The following is a 21486-nucleotide window of genomic DNA, read 5'->3' as shown; positions in this document are numbered from 1 at the left end:
CAACAGTGGGTTCTACCAGACGTCTCCAAGCAACTAGGCCTCCTACTGGAGCCCTGCACTCCCCGCAGGGTTCCGCCTACTGCCTTTACCATGTGAGCAGCTGCCAGAGCTCATCACAACACCTCCCCACAGCATGCTGGGGGCCAACTCTGGTGTCATCTTCCCACAGAAAACCATGAGTCCATCCATCCCAGAGTCCACACCTGCAGCCATGTGCCTGGGTACCATCTGAAACTTCTTGACACCCACACGACCCAGAACCCAAGATGCCTCCACTCTGGAGACTCCTAGTCCTCCTCGGCTTGCTGTTCTTGCTCTTGGCACTGCACAAGCAGCCCTGGCCTGGCCTGGCTAAGGCCCATATGGACAGCAAGTCCACCCTGGCAAGAAGTAAGTTAAGCCCATGCTCTGCCCACTGTCACAGGGAAGGTGAGAAAGACATCATGTGAACCTCACCACTGACTTGCTGAGTGACCTTGGGTCCATCACTTATGCTCTTTTCTTCCTTTTTTCTTAGACCTCAGAAACAGACAATTGAGGTAGAGTTGATCATACACCAATTCATAGCACATCATCATCATCATGAATCATGGCAATACCTTTTATTTGATTTTGTGTTATTTTTCTTTTATTCTCACCGTCATTCCCCTCTTCCTTGGCAGGCACTGCAGTGTGTTTAATACATGTGGTTACATATGCCCTTGTCCTTGTAAATCAAAATGTGGTGTTTTGATTTACATAAATGGTATTGCCATATAGATCTCATTGTTTTGACTGGTTTCACTGGGCACTATGCTATTGACATCTCTGGCTCCAAACTTACAGATGTATCCATGAGATTCCATGAGATGGATCCATTTTCCTAGAGATAGAGACTTGAGTTTTCTGTAATCCCCGCCTGCCCCCCGTCATTATAAACTACACCAACATGAACATCCTTGCATGTGTCCCCATTAGGACCTGTGGAAGAATTTCTCTGGGATATACCCAGAAGGTGGATGACTGGGCCCTAAGGCAAATTCAAGCTCAAAAACTTAATTTAAAGACTGCCAGATTGCTCTCCAGAACTGCTGTGCCAGTCTACGCTTACTCCAGTAATAAATGAGCATACCTGTCTCTCCATGTTTCTCAACACTGAAGACTATCCATCTGTATCAGTCTACTTGTTCTGCCATAGCAAGACACCACAGACTGGGTGGCTTAAACAACAGATAGACATTTTCTCACAGTTCCAGAGGCTGGAAATCTAAGATCAAGGTGCCCATAAGGGTGGTTTCTGGTGAATCCTCTTCCTGGCTTACAGATGGGCACTTTCCTGCTGTATCTCACATGGCCTTTCCTCTGTGTATACACAGAGAGTGCATTCTTGTGTGTCTCTTCTTATAAGGACACCAGTCCTATTGGATTAGCCCCCCCTTATTACCTCATTTAATTTTAATTGCCTTCTTCAAGGCCCTGTCTCCAAATACAATCACATTGGAGGTTTACGTCTTCAGTGTATTAACTGCAGGGAAAGCGGGGACACAATTCAGTACATAACATTATCTTTCTAATTTTTTCCAGTCTGATAAGTAGTTGAAAGATACCTAATCGTTTTAGCTTGACTTTATCTGATTAGTGGGAAATTTGAGTATCTTATCAATTTTGTTAACTATTTTGACTTTTTTGAATTCCTTGCTTTTATGTTTAGTTCATTTTATTATTTGTTTTCCTGGATTTTGTTTGGTTTGGTTTGGTTTTGGGTTTTTTTTTTTTTTTGGTCCTTTTTGATTTGTGAAGCTGTTCATTTACTTTTGACATTAGTCCCTTGTCAAGTGTAAACATTGCTGACATAGATCCCAAACTGTCATCTGTCAACATAGTTGGTAGGTCCCTCACGGAACAGGAATATTTTCAAACTCACCAAATTTCATCTTCTGATTTGTGTTCGATAAGTCTTAAACCCCCTTGTTGACCTTACCTGGACTTTGCTTTTTTTCTAATAGCTTTTCCCACTGTGAATATGTTTATCCCTACAATCATATCTCGTGTATCAGTTAGGGTGCTTAGCTGCAAGTAACAGAAAACCCAACTCAAGCTATTCCACATAACTGAAAGTCATAGATAGGGCAAGCTCCAGGTTTGGTTCAATTAGCAGCTCAAAGTTGCCATCCAAAACTAGATCTTGTCCATTTTTTAGCTCTGCTATCATCATAGTTTCCTCGTCAGGCTGCTGGTTCCAGTATGATAAGAAAATAGTAGCCAATGGCCATTGAAGCTACAGGATGTCTTGCTCATTTCCAGTAAAGGAAAGAGAAAGAAACCTTCTCCACAAACATAAAACATAAGATCTTCTTTTGACTCTGATGGGACCAACTCGAATTATGTGCCAACTTTGAAACTGAAAGAGTCACCATGCAATGATGGGTCAGATAATCAACAGCTTCATCTGGACCAGGAATTGGAGATAGTGGCTAAATCAGAAAAAGGTCCATATGGGAATGAGAGAATGGATGAATAAAAGGAAGGATGGGAGGATGAATGAATGAGTAGATCAATGGGAGGGTAAATGAAGGAATGGATGAGCGGGTAAAATGGGTAAGTGGATGGATGGATGGATGGATGGATGGATGGATGGATGGATGGATGGATATCAGGCTGTCGAATACTAGAGTCTGCTGCTCACAAATTCTCAAGTGCTACTACCATTATTTATCAAGAATTACTAAGAATTCTGGGCATATTTATAGTTTCACTCTATCTTTGAAACTATTTAGTTAATGTATGTCTCTCCTACTAAACATAAAGTTGGTTTCTGTCTTGACAGCCAGTAGGTGTTTAATAAATATTCTTTGAATGAATGTTCTCAGTATTCCTCACAAGATTTCTATGAGATGGGTGTTGATACTGCCTCACCACATAAAATATGTGGATCTCAGTGTTGGGGGCAGTGGAATGATATGCACCCAGCACGAAGCACGAAGCATGTGAACCAGCTGCGACACAGGCTTCCTAAATCCAAACCCCCACCTTTTCCATGACATTGTACAAAGTCACTGGTCCCTTGTCCATTTCCAGTTATTGCCCAGGGTCTCATGAAGCACAATGCAGAAGGCCGAATTCAGAACATCCGCCTCCTGGACAGTATAAACGCCTCATGGCAGATGGCCCCAGGGATAGTGGGCTGGCTAATCGGCAGCAGGAACTTCCAGCAGCAACAAGAAGGCAGGTAAAACCCTAAAATCCACCCCTGGCCCTGAGATTCCTTATAGAGCTCTGGGTCAAAAGTCAGAGCTGAGGAATAGAGGTACAAGGTCTGGGAAAAGAGAAGGAAGGCAGATTGGAAGGAGGAAATATAAGACCCAATACAAGGATGAATGGGGGAGCTAAGGCAAGGAGTAATTTGGGGAGGTGGCATAGCAGGGTAATTAAAAGTGAGAGCTTGAGAGTAAAAATTTCTACATTTAAACCCTGGTTCTGCCACCAACCGTGGGAAAATTTCTAGACCACTCTGGCCTCATCTATAACATGGGTACCCAGAGCACAGCCTGGATAAACAAATGTGGCACTGAAGGAACCCAGGACTAGAGTCAAACATTTGAGCCCCACTCTACTGCTTGATAGCTGTGTGACTCTGGGCATAGCATTCGAGCTCTCTAAGTTTCAGCCATGAGTTCTCATCAGTGAAATGGGCATAATAATTGTCCCTGCCTCCCACAGTTGTTGAGAACTTTCTCTGCTACACGTAGTGATGCACAGCCATCAGTAGCTATGATGCATCTTGCAGAACTGGGCCTGTCCTGCTCACCTCCATTTCTACTCCTTCCTCTTGACAGATGCAGGCCTCCTTAGCATCCCAATCTCAAAGCTGCTCAACCACACCACCATTATTCCAGCCTACTGTGCCCCGGTGCGCCTTTCTCTCTGACTCAAATCCCTCATTTTCTCCATTTTAATGAGCACCAGTACTCACCAACAGGGTTTCCCTTAATGGGTGCAACCACAATCACCTTCCTTCATTCATTCCTTAAGAAATCGTTACAATTATTCACTAAGCACCTACTGTGTACCGAGACCTGGGCTGAGACTTGGGAATACAGCTATAAACCAGACATATGGTCACTGTCTTTTCGGATCTTAATCCTAGTTAGTAAGATACACCACGAAAGTAAATAACCCATTTCAGGTGGAAACATGTCAGGAAGACAAATTTAGCAAGATAAAGGGTGACAGAGAGGGGGCTGATCGGAGGACCTTTCCAAAGAGGTAATCCTTAAGTAGAAACATGAATGAAGAAGCAAGTGGTGTGAGGGGCAGTGAGTGGAAAGGCCCTGAGGTAGGAAAGAGATTGCTGTGTTTGAGGGAGAGAAAAAGTCCTGTGTGGCTGGGTGAGCAAGGTGCCAGGTGAAGCCAGACTCTGTATGTCTAAAGGATTTTATTCCAAGAGCAGTGAGAAACCATGGAGAACATTGAGTAAAGAGGTAGTTAGACCTCTCTGGCTTCCACATGGAGAAAAGTCTAAAGAGAGGCCAAGATCATGGCTGGGAGGCCAGAGAAACTAGAGCAGCTCCAGGCAGGAAGTGACGGTGACCTGCACCAGATGAAAGTGACAGAAGTGGTGGGAAGTGGCCAGACTCAGGGTATATTTTGCAAGCAGAGACAACATGATGTGACAATGGTTTGAATGTGGAGATGAGAAATGGAGAGAAATCAAAGACAGCCCTGGGGTTTGGGCCTGGGCACCTGAGCAGATGGTGGGGCCATCTACTGACTGGCGGAGACTTGGTGTGAGAACAGGCCCAGGGCCAGGGTCTGCTGTTGGCTGTAGGTTACACAAATCAAGTATGTGGAACTGTTAGGGGCACTCAGAGACAGCGTGTAGCCTAGGGCTCCTGCAGGTGACTCTTGCCCTCAGAGTATCTGTGAAACCTCTGACTCCAATATACTGCCAAGCCCTCTTTATAGAGGGCCTGGCCTTGTTTGTCAGCACAAGGCCTTGACATCTCAGGTCTCTCATCCCTGTGTTCTTTCCCTGTGTAGCATCAACGTCTCCGACATCCAGCTGGTCTGTAGCGGGATCCAGATGTGTTTCCATAAGGAATGGTTCTCGGCAAACATCTCACTTGAATTCAATGTTGACATAAGACTGTGAGTCATGCAGAAGCAGGGTCTAAGAGGGCCTCTTCCTCCTCAGTGGGAAACTAGGAGCTGGGACAGAATCTGGCAACCCAAGGAACCCAGATTGTTCTGACCCCAGCCTGATTTCAAATCTTCATTTTCTAATTCACTTGCTGTGTGACCTTGGGCAAGTCACATCACATCTCTGAGCCTTGGTTCCTTAAGCTGAAATGTAGTTGGCAATCATTGGTTAGTGGAGACAGGTCATTTGTTCATTTAAACCTATGTGAGTTCACGACACTAATTTAAAAAAGACAAACACTCTCATCACCTTTCCTTTCTCCAGTCAAACTATCCTTTAATGTCCCCTGTCCCCAAGGAAAGGGAGGCCACAGCTAAACAGTAAAAATATTTAAAAATATGATGAACTCTCAACTTGAATTTCCAAAGGTCCCTAATCTGATCTATTTAAAGGATTTTCAGAAGCCACTCTGGCTAATAGTTTTCTCTTTAATCACTGACTGCAGGATTTAACATGCAGGCAACTTGGAGTCCCACTGGGATGGTTCGTTGAAGGGACTCAGAGTGTGGACTTTGCCGTCCACACGAAGAGCCACTCTTTGTGTTGGCTGTTTCCACCTTCTCTTCTTTCTCTGTTTCCCGCCCTTTTCCCTCCTCCTCCTCCTCTCTCTCTCTCTCTCTCTCTCATCCCCAGGAGCTCCTTCGATAACAAGATCTCAAAGACACATACATGTATGAACCTCGCTGTGGAGTTCTGGCTGGAGAAAGACCAGTTCGGCCGGAGAGATCTGGTGATAGGCAGTTGCCATGCGGAGCGCAGCAGCATTCACACAAAAGTCTTAAATGAGTAAGGTTCCAGCTGTCCTCCCTGGGGCTGGGCCCCTTCCTGACCCACCCTAGCTGTGGCCACACATTTCCACCACCTCCTAGATGAGCCCTCAAAAGATCTCATCCTTTCCCCAGGATCTGCTCCGCCTTCTGCATCCCCTCTCAGTGATTGCCCTGTCATCCTCCCAGAAACCATACACTTCCTCCTTCTCACTCCCTGCAGCCCGTTTTCACTGGCTCCCATCAGTGACTTCTGGAAACCTTTGCTTGCTCCTTTCTCTGCATCCCCACAGCCATCATCCTGGCTCACTTCCTGGACCATTGTGGGAGCTTCATCTGGCTTCCCTGATTGGACCTCACCTCCTTCACTCTTGCAGCAGGAGTAACTTTCCAGCATGGGAATCCCCCAGCCCCTGCTCCAAATCTTCCAATGGTTCTCCAATGCCCTCTGAATGAAGAGCAAACTCGTAGATGTTACTCAAGGCCCTTCTTACCCTCTCCCCTGCACCACTCTGCAGCCCTTTGCCCTATAAGTCTCTCTGAAGGACCCACCCATCCATCAACACACCATGCATTTTCACACCACCATGCTTTTGCAAATGCAGATCCTTGTGCCTGGCACACCCTTCCCTTCTTTAAAGCTCCTCTTCATTACTTGTCCATTCAACAAATATTTACTAAGAACCTACTATGTGCTAGGCATGGCATGCTTCACACTAGGGGTACAGTAGTGAACAAGACAGACAATAATAAGATCTAGACCCTAGCTAACCAAGTCTGTCAATTTCAACAGACTGAATTCCTCAGGGGCAAGATTTATCTGATTTCTCTCTGTAATTCCAGAATGCTGAAAGCAACTAAGTCCTCAGTGGATGTCCATTCATTTACTCACTAGATGTTCACTGAGAGCCTAGATCACATCAGACATTCATGGAGAGGACAATCCAAGGGAAACACTGTGGAACCTGGAGCTCTATTAACCCAGTTCTAATCTAATCAACACTTAGTAGCTGTGTGACCTTGGGCAAGTCATATTACCTCTTTGAATTGTCCCTTTGACTATTGCTGACAATGATGCTTCTTGTATAGGGCTTGCTGAGAATTAAGTGACCATATAAGTTATACTCAATACATAGCACCTAGCATATTGCCTGTATTTATCTGTTCTATTCTGTTTATTTACCTCTCTTTCTAGAGATATCCCACCAAAGATGAAACGTTTTCTTTACAATTTTAGAGATAACCTGGGAAAAGTTATCCCACATCTGGTAGAAAGTCAGGTAAGTTTGAGCATTCTTCAGTTTGAGGTTCAGGGTGTATACACTGGCAGTTTAGCAGAGTTTAAAACCTTGGGCTTTAGAACCTGAAAGATCTCAATGAAAATTTTCAGTTTTGACATCTACTAGATATGTGTCCTTAGGCAAGTGACTCAGACTCCCTCTGTAGCATGGGAACCATTACAGTTCCTATTTCATGGAGATGTCATGAAGATTCAGGGAAATATAACATGGAAGTGCTATGCATGGCACCTAGCATGCAATTGGTGCTCAATACAAAGAAGCTTAGCCACTGTTGCCATGATTCTATGTGGAAATCCAGTAGAGTCTAAGCTTCCAGGTACTAGTTTTCTTTTACCAGTCCCTGATCTGACTCTTCTCTCTGTTATGGCGGCCCAGGTATGTCCTCTGATCAGTGAAATTCTCAGGCAGCTGGATGTGAAACTGTTGAAAAGCCTGATGGGTGAGTGTCTACATCTATCCAGGGAAGAGAACTCAGGATAGGCAAATGGCTAGAAGAGGTGCCCCCTGCTGAGGGGTATCTGCACATGGTCTGAGAATACTTAGAGGTGACCACATTATAATGACCATTTATTGTCCCCCAAGAGAGCTGAGACAGCAGAGAGTATACCTACAAGCAGGCCGGGCTCTGCCAAATCACCCAAACCTACAGATTACCAAAGATTGTACCTTCTCTTAAGATCTCCACTCAATCCTTTAGGGAGCACTGGCTCTATCCCAAACCTGAGACCACTTCATTCCAGTTACAGATAAACAAATACAGTCCCCACCCTCATGGAGCTCACAGTCTAGTGAATGGAAGACAAGAAACAAACAATTAGATATCATTTGAAAAGAGCTGTAACACAAATGCTCTGAGCACAGGCTCTTGGTCAGCATGGATGGGTGAGAGGCCCTGCACTGTGGATCTGGGAGTTGAAGAGGTGACCACACCAGTAACTGAAGCTGCCTCTTCTCCTTACAGAACAGGCTGATGCTCATGAACTCGACCAACTGTGAGTCCAGCCAGCAATCCCCATACCAGGCATGAATATCCTCCCGCTGCCTACTGATGATCAGAAGGAGATTCCACATCTTAGAAATCTTAGGACCTTAAGTATCTCTCAGACTGGGGCTTCCACTGCCCTGAAAACTTTGACCATAGGCCCCATGGATGTCCTGTCCTACCCTGTAATAATTCTAGATCGGAAGGGTGCAGAAGTCCCTCTGCCTGGGCCCTGAGTTTGGGTTCCTGAATTCAGGCCTAATAAAGACCCATCCTGAGACTAAATATACCTGGGTTTGCTCATCAACCCCGAAATACCAGAGAAAACACTCTTTTCCTATATTTTGTAGCCAGAAGCCCATCCACAGATGTGCTCATCAATCCAGGATGGGGGGGGGGGGTCCCGTTGAGATTCCCCAGTCCTTCATTCATTTAACCTGTATTTATTGAGCACTTACTATGTGCCCAGCACTTTTCTGAACTCCAAGGGAGTATAGAGAAAGGGTGACAGAGTGGAAAAGCACAAACATTGGTGCCTAACATTTCTGAGCTCAGACGTGATGCAGCCCAACAAGAAGTTCCATGAGGATATAGACCATATGCGTCAGGGTGACCAATGATCCCCCAGCCTACAGTGTAGGTCTGGCTGGCACAGAGTGCGAGCTCAGCCAATATCTACGGTTTAGTGAGTGGACGAATCTTGGTCTTACGACCCACTAACTGTGTCTGGAAGAAGGCACTTTACCTCTTGATCTTCCTCAGCTGCCAAGTGAGAATAGAAAGTTTACAGTATGCGGAGCAATAGGAGCCTTCACACTGCTGGTGAGAGGGAAGTTGTGCCACTACTTTGTAAAACTAGGTAACAGTGTCTCCTAAAACACAGCAATATATGCCTGCCCTATGACATAGCAAGTCCGCTCCCAGGTATATGCACAACAGAAATGCATGCATGCAGGCACCACAAGATGTATACAGGATTGCTCAGAGCAGCAGTGGTCATAATGGCTTCAAACTGAAAACTTCCTAAACACCCATCAAAATAATGGATACATAGAAGAACTTGTGCGACCATCACCAGTGGAATGCTCTACAATAGTGAAAATGACCTACAACTGCACATGACCACATAGATGAATCTCACGTACCTAATAAAGCCCGACACAAAAGAGCTTGTGTTGCATATCCCATTTATATGAAGCTCAAAACTAATCTATGCTGTTAGAGGTCTAGATACTGGTTACCCCTCAGGAGAAGGTTAGTGACTAGGAGGGGTTTGATGGGGGCAAAGTTCTGTTTTCTGGATCTAGGTGCTAGTTATGGGGTTTGTTCGGTTTGTGAAAATTCATTGAGCTATTCGCTGACGTGCATTTTTCTTATGTATGTTATACTTGAACAAAAAAATTTAAATAAAACGTATGTGCCGTACAGGATGTTTGTTGGAGTACACAAAAATTCATTTGCAGTATATCTAGCATATGCCAGGTCCATGAAGTATGCTTATTAAATGTCATTTAATTCATTGTTAATTATCTGATTAATGACTATTCAGCTCTTACCTATGAATTTACGCCCTCCTCCACCCAAGGATAGGGAAAGCCTACTGAGAAATCAAGGGGAAATAACATGCACATATTAATAGTAGTAGCATACGCATATTCAGCCTTTGGCATGTGCCAAATTTGGTGCTCGAAGCTCACATTCAGCATCTTATCAGGTTCTCACAGCAGCTCAGTGACATATGGAACTGCTATTCTATTTTATCCATGGGGACATGGAGGCTCAGAGAGAGAAAACCATTTGCCCAAGGTCACACAGCGAGGAAATGACTGAGTCGACTGCACTCAGGCAGCCAGACTCTAGAGCCCATGCTCTTGACCTCTGCAAATTCTACCTTCAGTCTTTCCCCACTCCCTTCTCACACACACACACACACACACACACACACACACACACACACAGAGTGAGGTGACAGTGATGAAATATGCGTTCAGCTAGATTGGAAAGCTCAAACAAGGATGTGTCAACAGCTCAGAGATGAGAATAGGGCAAGAGAGGCTCATGTCTCCCATCTTTCAATTCAGACTCCCTAATCCGAAATGCTTCTCCGGGGATTTGCAACCCTAAACGCCCATGTTCACAGAGATGGTTCCCCTTCACAGCCTTGATGTTATGGGGTTTCCTGCTCATGGCTCAAAGAGCAAACACGAGAGGCCTCATACTCCAGAGAGGTTGCCTTGTCCATTGGTGAAGGCAGCTTTTTTTTTTTTTTTTTGTCTGCCTTCCCCCTGACCCCTCTGTGGGTGGCTCAGGGACTTCCTTCCTCAAAGAGTCTCCTCAGATTTCTCTTATTGTTTTCTTTTCATTTTAAGGTTCTTGGACCCATGGACTCATCCTGTTTTCCTCTGGAGGAGCCTGTTGCACAACAGACCTCTATTATGATACTGGGGTCTGGGGCGGGGGGTAATTTAAGCAGAAATTCACCCCCAAATGCTCAGAAGCTTTCTCCAGGCATGGCCTGTCTATACCTTGTAACTTCCATGCCCTTCTGTTACAGAGCTCTGACTCTGTGCCAGGTAATGGGCTGCAAGCTATATTTGTTTCTCCATTTAAAACTCTCTGTAGCCCTGGGGGATAGGTGCCAACAGCTCCATTTGATAGGTGAGAAAGCTGAGTCTGGCAGAGCAGGATCATCTTGCCCAGAGTCATTGGCTGAGCTGAGTTTGGAACTCAGAGCTGTCTGATTTCTCAGGAATGGGAAGGCTGTAGAATACGTGAGTAGGCACTTTCTAGACTAAAGACTCTGTGATGCAAACTTGATCTTGAAGTTAAGAGCACTGAAGCCAGGCAGCCCCAGATGACAGTCTGGCCTTCACTTCTTCCTAGTTGAGATAACCTTGACCAAGTGACTGTCTTACTTGAGCCTCAGTGTCCCCACAGGATTGTTAGAAATGATATAAAGCACTAGTGTCTCACTAAAATGTTTTACTATTATTAGCTATAAATATATGTGAGAAGATTAATCTCCAAGGTAAGTGGAACTTGCCTTAAGCAAACTCTGCTTACAAATATTTTCTCATCTAAGTTGGGGCACCTAGCTCTTTGTGAATCTTTTTGCCCTCTGTCCCTCAACAAAACCACGGAGGTTTCCAAGGCCATCTGAAGACCCCCTCAAACTCAGCCCCGCTCCTGATCTTACTCTCAGGGAACAGAGCCAACGCCCCACTCCCAGGTTCTGGAGGTCAGAGCCTCTTGAAAAAATTAACTCACCCTTTAAAAACGATCTCTTGATTCACAGAACACTAACGAAGGTTTTCAACCACAATCGCAATCAGATTATGTAGGAAGAAAGGTGCACTACCTACAGTTTCTGAGGAACACGTTGGGAAGGCATTGATGTCACCAGTATAGGAAACCCTGTCTTGAAATGTTAACATTGTCCTTCCACATTTCCTGATGCCCCACAACACTTGCCCTGTTTGGGGCAGTAGAACATAAAGAACCTGTGGCTTCAAGGAAGGGCAACTTCAGCAGAAGCAGAAAGAAGGCTTTCGAGTTTCAAACACCAGAGTCTTTAACAAAATGATAGTGGCAAAGAATGAATCAGTGTTTGCTGGTGGGTGGGGGAGGGTATGACTCTAAAAGAGCAGCATGACAGTGTTTGGGAGGTGGAACTGTTCTATATCCTGATTATTACTGCGGTGACATAAAATTATACGTGCATTAAAATTCATAGAACTACACATCTAAAGATAAAAATCCAATTTTATGGTGGGTTAATTTAAAAAATTTTTTTAAAGCCTAGGTTTTTCAATTTCGAAACTCAGGACATAGGAGACATCAAGAATAGCATATATGTAATGAACTAAAACAAGGTTTTCTGCCCCAAGACTAGAAAAGTCCTCATGTTGGGGTGGTGGAGTATGAGATCCAACATAGTTATGGTGGTTTCTCAAAAGTGTCTCATGACCTTGCTGCTCCCCAGGCAAAACTTGGTGTGGGAAGAAGAACAGACACCCCCAAATTGATGTGCAGGATTCAAGAACAGAGGGCATCTGTGCCCAGGTTCCCTTCCGGAACCAAGAGAGATGACAAGACCCCAGGGAAAGAAGGTTAATTAGAGGGTCTAGGTGGGTCCAGGTAGGTGGGCTGGGGTGGCCCTTCATGGTCCTGCCTGAGGCCCAAGGAATCAAGAAACAGCAGAACAATTTGGGATGTCTAACAAGGGAGTAAGAAGTAAGTGTTAAATCCAAAGGAGCCTTTTGTGCAGAAGGGAGACACAGTGGCTCAGCAGTTGGGACCAGACAGCATGTGGATGTCTCCGTATTTCTAGCCAAAACAGAGACAGGAGAGCCTTCTCCAGATACCATGGCACGAATAAAATAAAACTCCAGGGGAAAATGGAAAGTTTCTAGTATGTAGCAAATGGCATTTGAAATGGTAACTAAACTATAAATATATTGGAAACAAAAATGTATAAAAACATGAGTTTATGAACTAAGATTTATACGAGCTCCTCAGACATGATCCCCCATAGCCCTGCAAGGTAGATATTATCCACCCATTTTACAGGTGAGAAAAACTGAAGTTCAGGGGGTTGGAGCGACTTGCTCAGGGTCACAGGATTTGAACCAGGGCAATCTGTGCCCAAATCTAGCCTCTTTCTGTCATAATACATATGCAGCCTCCCAGCTTCAAACCAGAGGCTGCTAGTCATCCAGTAACTGGCCACACGAACTTGAATCAGTCCCCTGATTTATCTACCTGTTTTTCTGCAAAATAGTAGCAACTTGAACCAATCCGTAAGAGTTATATCAAGGTAACAAAAAAATGGGACCCTTTCGAGGATTACTGACAACATGCAAGCTCTGGAAAGAGTCTAGAAAGTGCTTGAATGGATAGAGTTCGAAGCTACGGCCTTGGATCCTTGGAGGCATCAGCTGGACTCTCACAGGATATGCAAGCAGTTTCAGAGAAGGCCTGGCATGAGGAAAGGCAGTGTGGCTTACTGATTACAGCAGTGACAAGACACAGGGGCGAGTTCTGACTCCACTCCTCATCAGCTGTGTGTCCCTGGGAAGTAGTCACCTTCTCTGAACCTTGGTGTCCTGATCTGATGTTTGAGGGACAGCAATATTAAGTTCAAATACAGAGAGTATTCGGCATGTAATAGGTAGTCAATAAATGTGCATTTCCGCTTTCTCTCTCTCTTGCTTATAAGGTGTCAGGTTCTGCAAGGCAAAAGCTACTCTCACCAGTCTAAGACCTTGATCTCTCCATGCCTCAGTTTTTTTCATCTGTAAAGGTCCAAGTGGTGAGAAAAAATTTCTTATGTATTTCATTTGGGGAATAGAAGAAGAAAGAATTCAAGTAGAGACCAGGATGCCATAGCATTGCTTAGCCCTGGGAACCTGGAAAGACTTCTCCAGGATATAAAAATGAAATCATGAAATTTACAGATGTGGAAAAGCAACAAAGTGATTCAAAGAAAGGACTGGAGTGTACCTGCCTCGGGCCTATGTCTACCATGCAACTCTAGATGTGTCAACTCACACTTCAAGCCTTAGTTTCCCCCTTGTAAAATGAGGGTACTCATTCCCACCTCACACAGGGCTGTGAGGATTCCTGAGATGCTGTATGTTAAAAAAAAAAATGCCTGGCCTGGCATACAGCAAGGGCTCAGCAAGTATTAGCTGTTGGCACCGTTTTTATTGGTATTATCTAATGAACTGAACTCTAACTCTGCCATATCCTCTCTGTGCCTATGGGCACTTGTCCCGCTGGGCCTCAGTTTCCTCCTTTGAAAAGGAAGAGAAGTAATCCCTCCCTCCCTCCCAGGGTTCTGGTGAGAATGGATAGCCCCCAGCACATGACTGTTGTGTAGCAGGGGCTCAGAAAACAGGAGACTCCAGATATAAGGAAATCAGAGGCAGTTTGCTCTTTTTGACATTTTAGGAACACGATTTGGAGCAGAAATGGAAAAGGGGTCCCTTTTTGGGCTCCAACTGGCTGCTTCTCCCAGTGTTCCAAATTTGATTTTCCAGGCCACCTCGGAGCATAGGTGCCCTGAGCCCACTCATAAAACCATGAAGTCTTGAGTAACATCTCCATCTCAAGTTCTTCTCTGTTTAACTTGTCAATCACATGGCTTAACTGTCCCACCTACTAATATGATTGGCAATTATTTACTTTGGAGAGCCCTGAAAGACACCACCAGATTGCAGAATTCTGAATTCTCCACAATCCATCATCCGATCACACGTTTCCTTATTCCCACAGTATAAAAGAGGCTGCCTCCTCGGCAGAAGCAAGCAGGAGAGGGAAGAGGAGACCAGGTCAGCCTCCAGGACTTCTGAGAAGACCAGGTGAGACCTTTCTGTTCCACTCCCACTCTGGCGTCCTGGGTGTCAGGGGTGCCAGGCTCCTTGTTGTGGGGTGGGCACTAGCGACAACACTTAGGATCACTCATTGGGGGCCTTCCAAGAGAAACAGGGCTGACCATTTTCAGGGGTGTGGGGATGGTCATTCACTCTGTTTGCCTAAGAGACTGGCAACATCGATATAGAAATGTGTCAGTGCAGAAAAGGGAATTTGATAGTGGTGAGACATATGTGGCTGCAGGTCTAACACTGCTGAAGTCCCACACTGGGGTTCTCTTGTGGGCATGCTCTTCATACCCTAAATCGAAATCTCTATGACACAAGTTTTGACTTGAGGTTGCACTGTGCATTCAGATCATCAGCCCCAAACCTAAATGCATCCAGTTTCATACATTTTGATGCCTTGTTCTGGGAGTAGCGTTCTTAGCTGCCGTTGGATTCATAAAAGGTCTGTTTTCCAAAAGAGATTCAGAGGGCCCGATCCCCAGGGAAGCCATAACTGGCTCTTTGGACCAAAGAGCCCTTTCGATTCCAATCAGTCATAATCATGATGGTGCTTTGGCCAAATCAGCCAGTTGATAGAATTTTTCCCCAAATAGCAAGATGTCTCCAAAGTGTAAGTGCCAACTCCAGCTTTGTACATCTTTTCCAGCTGCCAAATAGGCCTATGGTTGGTGGTTTCTGAGAGGGGACTGGTGTAAAAGGCAGTCAGATATCAGAGGTTCTTCCAGAAGTTCATCCAGGTCAGCTTGAGGGAGAAGAGAAAGGTGTAGAAAAGATAGTGTGGGGTGGGGGCGGTGAGGGGCAAATTCAGACAGAGACTTATCTCTAACCACAGCTTTGCCATCAATTTTTGTGTAACCTTGAGAAAGTCACTACCCTTCTCTAGTCCCGATTCTCCTTGTGCAATGTAGACTTTGAATAACATAGGATTTTCCCAACAATGGTCTGGATGAGATGGTGCCTATGGCCTCTGATAGTCCGTGACTTGCAAGGGCTTCCACAAACCATCACAGACTGGCCCCTGGACCAAAAGACTTAACAGAGATGGTGGCAAAGCAGTTCAATTCTTTAGCCACTAGCGTGTTTGAGCCTTTTCATCTGCTTAGTCTGAAGAGCAGGAACTAGGAACAATAATTCAAACCTTCGTGAGCAAGCCCAATTAGAATAAATCTAATGGTCACTTAATTTAAACAGAGACCTCTTGGTCAGACAGATCTGGCTTTTAAATCTTATTCCCATGTGTACTTGTGACCTTAGAGGAAGTTACCTAAAATCACTAAACACCCATTTCTTCAACTGAGCAATGTAGCTGATGAGTGCCCACATCTTAGGGTGTGGTTAAGATGAAATCTGTTACCAAATGTGGAGTGCTCAGCCTGATTCCTGGCACAGAGGAAATGTTGAGTAGTGTTAGCTATTACTATTTACTTTCTGGTGTTCTGGAGGCCAGGGGAAGGTGGTAGATGAATACCTCTCTGATATCCATGTTACTTATGGCCTATCACCTGTCCATAGACACCAAGAGAAAAGATGTTTCAAATCAGGGGCCTCATTGTCTTCTGTGGATTGCTGGCCCAGCTGCAAGCCCTGTCCTTGCCCCCAGCTCTGAAGTCTGCAAGTCCCACAGATCTTGCTGGAAACTTGACAAATGGTAAGTGAGAGTCTGTGACAACCTCCTTCAGCTGTCTGTGTTCAACCGTCCAGTGGCGGAGGGGGACAGGGATGAGTAGGGGAAAGGGTTAGAAGATCTGGAATTGTCAGATACAACCTCTGAGAAATTCATTACCCATTTCCAGCTCTCAGCAATGGCCTGATCTCTGGCGGTTTATTGGACAATCTCAGTAACCTTCCACTCTTGGACGCCCTGAAGCCTGGAAAAGGCAATCCTGCTGGCCTGGTTGGCCTGCTTGGGAAACTGACTTCATCAATTCCTATCCTAAACAGCTTTGTTGAGTGAGTAACCCTAAAGTAGGGCCTTGGTCCCCACCAGAGAACTCCCATTGGAGATCTGACTTCCCCAGGCATTGACCATGAAGGAAGGAGAGGGGTAGTCTAAAAATGAGGCCAGGACTCAGTCTGAGACCTTTCTCACAGTCTGGCAGGTAACGTCAGTCCTCTTAAATCAACAATTGCCCCCAGTCCTAAAGCATGTCCTGAGTCCCCAGCATTATCTATAATCCTCACAACAACCCCCTTAAGTCAACTTAATAAGCCCATTTTCAGAAAGAAAAAACTAAAGCACAGAAAGGAACCTGTGGTCACAAAACGAGAGTGATGCAGAGGGAGGGACATAACTCTAATTTACTTAAGTGCAAAGTCAAGGTTTTTCCCACTACCCAGTGGCAATTTTGTTCTCACCTGTGGAATCCCTTAGAACACAGTTGGCCTTTGAGGTAAGCAAAAAAGTATAAACTACTCTCCTCTATTACATCACCAATGTGATGCCCATAGAATGATCTAATACGTTGTTTCCCATGAGACATGTGAGAACTCTCTAAGCAAGGAGTGATAATGGAAAGCTTGATGCAGTGAGCTGTCAAAGCCTGGGTCCTTGATAGGGCTGGATCAAAGGTATTTCCAAGGTTCCTATCTGCCCAGGTGCTTGCCCCTAACTTGAAAACAGACAGGTAGACCTAAATTTAATTTCCAAATGCACAATCTTCTTGCTGGGTGACTTGGAACTAGACAATCAGCCCCTCTGTGTTTCTCAGTCTCATTCAGGTTCCCTATTTTTAAAATGAAGATTATGGTACCCACAGAGAAAAACCATCGAGAGGACTGGAAAAGATATAATCACCTGACACAGTGGCTGACTCAGAGAAGAGGCTTGCTTTCATCCTCTCTCCATTCTCCCTGACTTCCTGCTCCTCAGTCTCCATGATAAACATTGTTAATTGACCTGCCATTGAAAGTCATGGCAGGATGAGTGATTCCTATCCATAAATATTTGTAAAAAACTTACTCCACTTGTCCATACATCATCTACTCCTCCACTTACCAATCCATCTATTCACTTGTCCATCCTTCCTTCCATATAAACACTTACTCTTCCAAGTATCCACTCACATATTCATCTCATCTGCTCGTTAATCCACAAAGTCAACCAATATAGACTAGCTCCTTTCTTTGTAAGGCTCTGAGCTGGCATGCAGAATTCAAACACAGACAGAATGCAAACATAATCCAAATAATAATCCAGACACAATCTCTATCCCAGAATACCTCATAGAATTGAGTCGAAGAGAGGGCCATGGTTGTGTCGTCAGAATGTGGCCAGGTGCAGAGGTTGGGAAAGACTGATGTATAACTCAGAACCCATGTGATTTTTGCTGTAAGACTCCCTTCCTGTCTCTCCCATCCCACCTCATGGGTAGCACCACTTCTGGGATGGGTACAGTTGGTTTAAATGTGGTTTCTAGGTTTGGGGCTGAAAGAGCTAATGTTTCTCCCTTCAATGTTGCTCCCTGGGCAGTCTGAAGATCACTAATTCCGAGCTGCTGGAACTTGGTCTTGAACAGAGCCCTGATGGCCATCATCTCTATGTTACCATCCCTCTGGGCTTTGTCCTCAACTTGAAAGCGTGAGTGGGACCCAAGGGGAAATGGGCGGATGACTCACCAGAGCAGACCTCGATGACTAAAGGTAGCCTAAAAGGGGGCATTGAAGTCTAACAGACATGATCTTCCAAGTTCAGTTCATTTGTTGCTATGCTGAGTGACCTGGGGTCATTCGAGAAATTCACTTGACCTCTTTGAGCTCTGGTTTCCCCTATTGGGAAATGAGGTAAGTACAGCCGTAGGCAAGGTGGAATGAGGTGAGGCTGGCATTTCTGGCAAGGAGGAAAGCCTCTTCTGCCTTGGAATGTGGCGGGGCCAGATGCAGCAGACTATCTCCTCTTCAGGCCCCTGCTTGGAAGTCTGTTAAAGGTGTCTGTGAAGCTAAACATCACGGCAGAAGTCTTTACTGTGACAGATGATGAGCAGAAGACCCACCTGGTCGTTGGTGACTGTACTCACTCCCCTGGCAACCTGCAAATCACTCTACTCGATGGGTGAGGCCAGAGGGGTGGCTTCTCCTGACCAGAGAGAATAGGATGGGCTGATGGATGGAAGGTTGGGAAGATGAAACAATCAGGGAATGGATAAGCTGGAAGATTGAAGGGTGCAAAGATGAAAGGGTGGGAAGATGGATAGGAGGGAGGGAAGATGGATTGGTGGGTGGGTGGGTGGCAGATGGGTGAATGGGTGGGTGGATGGGTGGATGGATGGATGGATGGAAGGATAGGTAACTGGATGAGTAAATAGTCAATTATCTCTTCTTAAGCTGGGCTGACCAATTTTATGCTGGATTATGCAACAAAAAATCTGAGTTCAAGTCCCATCTACCAGAGTGGTATAGGGAGAGGTCGAGAGCTTCCTGTGTGAACTTGGACAGTACTTCCCCAACTTGAGTCTCAGCTTACTCAGATAACTATAGCACAGATTTACATTGGGGTTATTGATTGAATCCACATAGATAATAGGTGTGGTTTGGCTTTGTCCCAGTAAGGGATAAAATAGCTATGCAACCTACCTGGGTTACTTATTTGAGTTAACTGTCCCAAGGGAGATGAAGTCAGGCATAATATACAGAAGTTATCCCCATCATGGCTAACATTTACTGGACACATAAATTGTGCTCCATACGTATCATTTCATTGAATCCTCAAGGCAACTACACACTAAATGTTAATCCATTTATGGAGTCTACAAAGTCTCATTGAATAAACTGTGTGTCTATTCTATATGTACCTACTGTATGCACTGCTATGCAGGGTGTCACTCCCTTTGGATAGGCCCCTTGGTATTTGCCTGCTTGTGAGTGTGGACGGACAAGGCCCAGCTTCAGCTACTTAGTGCTGAGACTGTGATGGGCCCAGTGGCCCCTCTAAAGTCTTCTCCATACCAACCCCAGACCTCTGTATTTACCTATGGCTTTTCTCTTTCAGACATGGCTTTATTCTTCAAAAACTTCTTGATGACCTCACCATAATCTTCAATAAAATCCTTCCTGAGCTGGTGCAGAAGCAGGTAAGTGGGTATAATAGGGGCTCCTGGACCTTGGGTCTTAGAGCTTTGTAGGCTGAAAGAGGACACCGGGATGAGCTTTTCTGAGCCCTCACTTTGATAAGTAAATTCCATCCATATCGATTTGTCCATTGATCCATCTGTCCATGTTTCTATCCATCCTTCAAAATGTATTGATTGTTTCCTGCTCTGGACCAGGCCTTGAGTATATCCATACTCCAGCTGAAATGGCCCTACTCAGAGAAGCTTCCAGTCCACCCCCACTATGGCTACAGACAAGCATTCTTCCAGCCTATGTTTGGGTGCCTCCTTTAACCAGAAATTCACCCCTCCCAAAGCAGTCCACTCTATTTAGAAGCAGGTGTCATGTCACAGAATGAATACTGGCTTGCTGCGTAATTGGGCACTTCACACACATGCCTTTAGCTTCTCCTTCTGCTCATTGTGGATGTGTGAGCATTCACCTGTAGAATTTCTTAGAATCAAACACTCTCAGACACAGAAAAGTGAATCCATCCTGGGATGAGGCTGCTCCCAGGATCTTCTTACAGACGTTGCTTGGCCTAACTCCCCTCTCTGCCCCTGCATCAGGTGTGCCCTCTAGTCAATGCACTTCTCAGCCAGTTGGATATCACCTTGGTGGATGAAATTATCAGTAAGTACCTGCTTCCAAAACCTCTCTCCCACCCTGCAGGAGCAGTGATTGCCCCCAAAGACCTTTGTCTCTGCATGCTGACCCTCTAGCCTTACCTCTCCCCATTTTGAGTTTCTTTTTGCTTTAAATTATCCAGATAAAATTGAGGTATAGACCCTGTCTCTACCCCTACCCCTGCATCACCCTGACACAAAGAACAGCTGGGCTGGTTTTAGAAAGAGGCGCTGCCCCCACCAAGTCCTCCCTGCCTGAGTTTGGTCAGATCTCGTGGCCCGGAGGGGAACGTGGGGTATCCCCAGACTCTTTCACACTGAAACCATCACACAAGTCTGTAATGGTTATTTTTTTTTTCACTTTCCAGACCAACTTATCCAGGGAACGCATTTCGTAATCAAGATCTAAGCCTTCCAGGAAGGGACCCATCCTCTGCTGAGTTGGTAAGTGCTGCTCCCCACTCCACAGGACTCCTCTCCTGGGGACAGCAGGGGACTTGGGACAGTGCTATCCAAAGACAGAGACAAACAGCGACATAGACAAACACAGATGTGCACAGAGATGTCCACAAAAATGCTGACAGACATGGGGATACACAGGTGGCACCGCAACATAGTCCCAGATAGAAACGCATGGTCATGAACACACACATACACACGCAAATGTCCAGTACATACAGAGGTACACACTCGCACACCAGCACACTCACACATGCTCACACGTTTGCAAACTCATACAATTGACTATGGATACACAGACACACACTCGAATGTACACACAATGAGCCCCCTGACCCTAGGTCTAGGCTCCCCCAGTGGCTGAGACAAGACCCCTAGCCCCAGGGTTTCAGCCTCCTCCCCTCCCTCTGAAAGGTGGTTTTGATGGTGGTCTAATACCAAGAAGTGTCCATTCTGATTGTAGTCTTCTCCCAACAGAACCATTTCTTGCTGCTCAGCCCATTTCTTGCCCAGCGCCGGAGGACTCACAGAAGGCTGCTCACATTCTGGATAACATCATGGTCACTGTTTGGGAACCAGAGCAGCCTTCTCACTGAGGAAACCACTCTCCCTGCTTTCCCACTAGGCATATGTTACATTCACCAAATAAAATTACTCCTTCTCTGCACAGGGGCCTTGTCATTCTTCACCACCACTTGAGGGCT

At 45.4% G+C, this 21486-nt stretch overlaps 2 protein-coding genes across 2 annotated transcripts; both read left to right on the top strand.

Annotated features, from left to right (window-relative positions):
- The first annotated feature begins 266 nt into the window (after positions 1-266).
- On the top strand, positions 267-8243 carry BPIFA3 (BPI fold containing family A member 3). The gene is made up of 7 exons (XM_016162214.2): positions 267-390; positions 3058-3208; positions 5020-5127; positions 5816-5965; positions 7142-7226; positions 7623-7686; positions 8209-8243. Exons 1-7 carry the CDS (start codon positions 267-269, stop codon positions 8241-8243), a joined length of 717 nt encoding a protein of 238 aa, XP_016017700.2.
- Positions 8244-16139: 7896 nt separating this feature from the next.
- On the top strand, positions 16140-20767 carry BPIFA1 (BPI fold containing family A member 1). The gene is made up of 7 exons (XM_016162217.2): positions 16140-16260; positions 16406-16562; positions 18082-18189; positions 18511-18660; positions 19597-19678; positions 20267-20330; positions 20692-20767. The coding sequence occupies exons 1-7, from the start codon at positions 16140-16142 to the stop codon at positions 20730-20732; spliced, it is 723 nt and encodes a 240-aa protein (XP_016017703.2). The 3' UTR covers positions 20733-20767.
- Positions 20768-21486: the final 719 nt, after the last annotated feature.

The sequence above is a fragment of the Rousettus aegyptiacus genome, unplaced genomic scaffold, assembly GCF_014176215.1.
Source record: "Rousettus aegyptiacus isolate mRouAeg1 unplaced genomic scaffold, mRouAeg1.p scaffold_m13_p_12, whole genome shotgun sequence".
Lineage (NCBI taxonomy): Eukaryota > Metazoa > Chordata > Mammalia > Chiroptera > Pteropodidae > Rousettus > Rousettus aegyptiacus.
This window is presented reverse-complemented; position numbering and strand designations above follow the sequence as displayed.

Bases quoted from the DNA above. Each gene is read 5' to 3' on its own strand.
- BPIFA3 (XM_016162214.2), top strand. From the start codon at position 267: ATGCCTCCACTCTGGAGACTCCTAGTCCTCCTCGGCTTGCTGTTCTTG. The intron at 3,209-5,019 runs GTAAAACCCTAA...TTCCCTGTGTAG, and splicing joins CAGCAGCAACAAGAAGGCAG to CATCAACGTCTCCGACATCC. The intron at 7,227-7,622 runs GTAAGTTTGAGC...ATGGCGGCCCAG, and splicing joins CACATCTGGTAGAAAGTCAG to GTATGTCCTCTGATCAGTGA.
- BPIFA1 (XM_016162217.2), top strand. From the start codon at position 16,140: ATGTTTCAAATCAGGGGCCTCATTGTCTTCTGTGGATTGCTGGCCCAG. The intron at 16,563-18,081 runs GTGAGTAACCCT...CTCCCTGGGCAG, and splicing joins ATCCTAAACAGCTTTGTTGA to TCTGAAGATCACTAATTCCG. The intron at 20,331-20,691 runs GTAAGTACCTGC...TTCACTTTCCAG, and splicing joins CTTGGTGGATGAAATTATCA to ACCAACTTATCCAGGGAACG.